The sequence below is a fragment of the Mastacembelus armatus genome, chromosome 22 (assembly GCF_900324485.2).
Source record: "Mastacembelus armatus chromosome 22, fMasArm1.2, whole genome shotgun sequence".
Lineage (NCBI taxonomy): Eukaryota > Metazoa > Chordata > Actinopteri > Synbranchiformes > Mastacembelidae > Mastacembelus > Mastacembelus armatus.
The window spans coordinates 17,799,056-17,805,055 of NC_046654.1; the positions used below are offsets into that span (position 1 = coordinate 17,799,056).

The window sequence follows — 6,000 nt, forward strand, 5'->3', positions numbered from 1 at the left end:
GCAGGAGTGTTGTCAGATGTGAACCTAATATAAAGGTTAGCAGAACATAGAACAAACACACCCAGCTCAAGGTGGTGGACTGTCTTGGACAGACACAAAGGGGGACCGGGGCAGGCTGGGGAGATGCAGAAAGAGAATGCACAAGAGCAGCAAGAGGAAGTGTGGGACAATGGCAGTGTAGCCACTGTTTAAATAGAAAAACCTGATGCCACAGGTCTTCCTGAGGTAATCAGCCTACACGGCCATCACAAGCTGCATTTTGTTGCCGCTGGCCAGTAGATGGGCTGTTAGATCAAGCTGGTCGACATAGTCGACATAGACATATGGTCGAACTAGTTTTAAAAAAGGGAATCTATCAATTTCGCTCATCAAAACCATGTTTACAAAACTCAATGAGTACACACACACAGGGAGTGCTTATGGTCAACATTATGGGGCTCCTGCAGCAGCTGATACATGTTCTCAAGTGCCCTGACTAGTGTGACAGAGTCAGTTTTAACATGAATAAAATAAGTCGGTGTGGAGTTAAAGGGAATTTACCAGGCCTATGTAGTGCTAGAGGCTAGCTAGTATATTTCAGTTCTAATAGCCTCCACTATTACAACCACACCCCTGAATCTCAGACCATTGTTGGCAGTTGAGTTGCATGATGGGAAAAAATAGGTTCCAGGGTTTGACAAGGAGGAAGGATACATAAAATAAAAAGGGCAGTCTTTTGGGTCCTAAAAATATGATGTTCTTATTATTAAAAAAAAAAAAAGTTTTAAAAACTGTTCAGTACAGCACTTAAGCACAGTACCACTGAGTGCTATGCATTGCATGACCACTAGAGTGCGCTGTCACTGCAGCAAACAGCTTGACAACATTTTTCACTCCTGTCATAAATTATATTTGATCAGTATATTATATGGGAATTTTTTCTTTTGCAAATTATGCACCACTGTGAATTAAAGTAATTATTGTCTCACTATAGGTCAAACATCTATAGGCCTATAAATTGCGAATATTACTTTAACTACTGTGAAAATTGTGTTAAAATTAATATAATAGGGCAATCGAATAGCAAAGTTTGTATTATAGGGTGCAGAGCAAAGCTACATATCAGCTGTTCTCTCTCACATTCATACACAAATGCAGCTCCCATTTAAAAAGCAACTGTAAATTTCATTAATTCATGTCTCCCCATATTGCAAAATGTAAAATTTATAATTTATATGGCAATAAATAGATAATATGGCCCTAAACAGTGAAAATATGCTGAAATTTGTGTTATAGAGTGCAGAGCAGAGCGGCATCTCTCTCTCCCTGTGTGTGTGTGTGTGTGTGTGTAAGTGTGCGTGCGGGAGAGACAGAGAGAGACAGAGGGAGAGAGGTGGGAAGTGGCCGCTCAAGCTGTGCCATTTAGTGCATGGAAGAGTCTGAAGAAGCATTTTACGCGCTAAAATAATGGACATTAATTTCGGTTAAACACTTTTCTTTTACATTATATGACTAATACTGATTCAGTCGAACATAAAGTAAAATGTGGACGATTCCGAAGCCAAAATACAAAAGTGGTTTGTGCGCTGAGGGGGAGATTGCTGTGAACATCGGCGGAGTTCGAGTGGTGCTTTTCGGTGATGTTTTGAAACGCTACCCGGAGAGCAGACTGGCTGAGTTGGTGAATTGTTCAACTCAGAATTATGAACTTATATCGTCTCTTTGTGATGACTTTGATCCTGGGAGAAAAGAGTTTTACTTCGACCGAGACCCTGATGCCTTCAAGTGCATCATCGACGTTTACTATTTTGATGAAATCCACATCAAACGCGGCATTTGCCCTATTTGTTTCATCAAAGAGATGGAGTTCTGGAAAATAGACCAAAGCGTTTTAGACGAATGTTGTAAAAGTTACTTAAGTGAGAAGGAAGAGGAGCTGAAAGAGATTGCAAACAAAGTGAAAGTGATTTTGGAGGATATGGATGTTGATCAGTGCATTACGCGCACCCAGCAGTGCCAGAGGTTCATGTGGAGGCTGATGGAGAAGCCTGGATCTTCTTTGCTTGCGCGCATCGTCGCCATTGCGTCCTTTCTCTCCATCCTGGTCTCGGCAGTGGTGATGTGCGTTGGGACCATCCCGGAGCTCCAGGTGACAGACTCCGAGGGGAAACTCGTGGAGCACCCGACTTTGGAGGCCATCGAGACCGCCTGCATGTTATGGTTCACTGCGGAGTACCTGCTGCGCCTCGCCTCCTCTCCGAACAAGCTCCATTTCGCGCTGTCTATCATGAACATCATAGACTTCATGGCCATAATGCCTTTCTACGTGGTCCTGTCCCTCACCTACCTCGGCACCACGTCCATGATGGAGCTGGCTAACGCCCAGCAGGCTGTTCAGGCGCTTCGCATTATGCGTATCGCGCGTATTTTCAAGCTGGCGCGCCACTCTTCTGGGCTTCAGACTCTGACCTACGCGCTGAAGAGGAGCCTCAAAGAGTTAGGTCTGCTCCTCATGTACATGGGCGTGGGAATCTTTGTGTTCTCAGCGCTAGCCTACACCATGGAGCAAAGCCACCCGGAGACCCTTTTCAGGAGCATCCCACAGTCTTTTTGGTGGGCCATCATCACCATGACCACAGTCGGTTATGGAGACATCTACCCTAAAACCACGCTCGGCAAGTGCAACGCAGCCGTGAGCTTTTTGTGCGGGGTGATAGCCATCGCCTTGCCGATCCACCCCATCATTAATAACTTTGTCATCTTCTACAATAAGCAGAAAGTGCTGGAGACTGCAGCAAAGCACGAAGTGGAGCTGATGGAGCTCAAGTCTGGCAGGAACGCGCGCAGAAAAAGTACGAGTTAAAGACTGTGGGCTCACCAACAGTTCCAGAAAGTTAACACTTTTTAACAGTTAATGCCGTCAGACTGAATAATAATGATGTTTTAGCACTTCATTAAATATCATTAAAACAGAGCTGTCCCTGGGCAATGCGCCAAAAGCAAAGTTTGAAACATCTGACATTTTGGATGAAGTTGAATTTTTTCAGATCAGATCATCAGAAGAACTTCATACAGTGGCAGCTGTACATAATAATACATAATACAGTTGTATTTATTCTGCTGTTGCTTTCACTGGGAAATATGTGATGTGTTGCTTTTTACCTCTGGTCAAGTTATCCTGTCCATAACTTGTCATTGTGATGGCTGTTATAGTATTAAAAAGCTGTGCAGAAAAGAATCACTGGATCAATATGAAGGGTGAGAAAATTAGACAAACTAAAATTAAAACTGAAACTGAGGCATGTGTAAAAGTTTCTGTAGCTGTACCATATAGCCCAGGACAAAAAGTGAGTCTTTTTAATTTTCCCTTCACACCAGCATTTGCATTTAAAGCAAGATATGGATTCAACTCTGGTTAAATGGTGTCCATGAACTCAGTGTTAGAGTTCATGGACACCCCAGGCCTTATCAGCTTGATAGAGAGCTTTCCTTATTGTGTGACATAACATGAATTTAAAGTGATGACACGCTTCAGGTGCCTCAGGTGACAAAATAATTCATCCCTTGTGGTGTCAAAGACTTCAGTAGTAAAATGTGGTTAAATAAAACAGATTTTCATCAAGCTCTATACACCATGACTCCCAAATCCTAAATGATAGGATTTCTGTTATTGCAGCCTATAACAGTTGGTTCTACTGACCCCAACTTAAGTAATAATAGTAATTCAAAGCTGAAGACACAGGACACACCTTTACTGAGGATACATTCAACTGCCAAGAGGTATTTAGTAAAAGTACATTTGAAAAGGTACGTTTTTTTTAAAATTATCTATGCATGTGTATGTGTGTGTGTGCAGCACATTGCTGTATCAGTATTGTGTAATGTGTTTATCTGTGCTTATGCACTTCGTGTGACACTATCCAAGGCAATAGTCAGTGAGAAACTGCCGTCCCCAGCGGGAAAACACTTCAGAGTAAAAAAGCTATACACACCCACACAGAACACTGAAAAACAACCCTCCTGCCCCAACACGCCCACACCACACACACACAGCACCCCACCCACCGTTTCTCTCTGTCTGCTTCTCACTCCTGCATCCTGCCTCCACCTCCTCATCCTCCTCAGATGACGATCTGTCAGCTTCACTGGCAGAACGAGCAGTGATCAGACAGCAATATGTAAAGTGTTACTGCTGTCACCTTCGGAGGGTATGTTCACCTAACTTAATATTTTAGAAATATGTACTGCTGTCTGAAGTTAAAAATGGACGGAATAAATGATTGTTCATCAGCATTCAAGTATGGATGCTTTTTGTGAGCGTGAGGGGGAAATTAGAGACATTAACAACCAAATATAGCACTTCATATGTTGTGCATCAGCAACCATTACAGATGACTCAGTCACAGCATAAAATGATGTTGTTGCTGACCACACTCTGTAATGTCAAAACATCAAAACATGCATGTGGATGCGTGTGTTGTATGAACATGTTACATGTGGTTCTCCTGCTGTGTTTGATCAGTGTAACCTGTAAGAAAATGCACCAAAGCCTCAAGAGCCTCCTTGTCAATACAATACCAACACCTGACCTCCCCCAGTGATCACAGCCATCTCCCATAATCCTTATAATTCACGTGTCTGTGAAAGAGAATTTAATATTAAATACATTTTGATTAAAGAATTGTTCAATACTGATTATTACTCATTTTTAATTGGTTCCACTGGTCATTGTAACTGTGTCAGTGTAGGTGTGAGGATAGATAAGTTGGGGGTTAGGTAGCTAAAATTTCATACACTCTGCATCTTTTTTCTGCAAGGTTTTTTGAGACAGAGCCTAAGGCCATTTATAAAGAAGATATTCAGCAGTTGATTCTTACATCCCAGATTCCAGGCCTCCTGAGCAGTATGTGAATATGCAATATTTCTGCCTGCAGACTGTTCCATCTTTGGGCCAATAAAACTCTCATGTATTTTCAGCAAACAGCAGTGCAGCAGTGCAGTACATACAGCATATACTTATAAGCAAAAATGTCAACCCCATTGCATTCAAAACAGAATCAATCCTTATATCCTGCCATACAATGACATTATAGCAACATATCCACTTCCACTTTTCTTTCTGTCTCAAAAAAGCACAAATAATTTCCCTCACCAGCAGTGGTCTTCTGTTGTCATGGCTCCAGTCTTTAAATAACAGTCTGGCTCTCATTATTCTGCCTCAGCGAAGCCTTTTGCTTTTAGACTGGACTCCCACATTGAATGCACTGATTGTAATACATTTAATAGAGCAATGCTTTTATTCAGAACACCGAATCATTACAGATATTTTGAGGTGCTGATGAATTGGACATAACAAAAGAAAGGAGTTATATTGAAATCTGATCAACTACTGTGCAATAAGACTCTATCCACTGGGTCATATATCAGCATCGTATGGGGGATGGATTAGTACCTGAAGATTGACACCCATTTTATGTTTGCATTCATTTTCTTGCATTCATTGATATTAGGTGACCACAAAATCTGGTATGGGCTAATTGTGATGAGTGATTTCTCCCCTGCTTCATAAATGTGCATGTACAATACATTTTCTGGCATCACTGATCAGTTAAAGTGATGGATTGTTATCATTCTGACATGTATTGCACATCAGTGTTCTTCATGGCTTTATTCAGACCTGACAGCATATGCTGGATGTTGAACATTTCCTGAATATTCATTGATTAATCCACATAGTTGGCATGAATTAAGATGAAAATTTTTATAATTTGACAGCATTTAACTGATATGGTACAAGATCCAACCTACAATGATTTGATTTTGGACCCAGTAATGCCACACACACACAAGCAGAGTCAGTCTGCTTGTGTGGCTGAAGCAGGTGCAGGGATCGGTGCAGTGACATGGCAGCAGGGAGAGCTTTGCACAGGAAGAGGAGGTGACTGATTGTGACTGGATTCACAAAAGAATAAAGAATGAGTATTTAGACTGATGGGTGTCCTTGGAGTTGTGATGCTTGAT

General features: G+C 41.7%; 1 protein-coding gene across 1 annotated transcript; it reads left to right on the top strand.

Annotated features, from left to right (window-relative positions):
* The first annotated feature begins 1,522 nt into the window (after positions 1–1,522).
* Positions 1,523–2,842, top strand: kcnf1b (potassium voltage-gated channel, subfamily F, member 1b). Its single transcript, XM_026307652.1, has one exon. It carries the CDS (start codon positions 1,523–1,525, stop codon positions 2,840–2,842), a length of 1,320 nt encoding a protein of 439 aa, XP_026163437.1.
* The last annotated feature ends 3,158 nt before the right edge of the window (positions 2,843–6,000 follow it).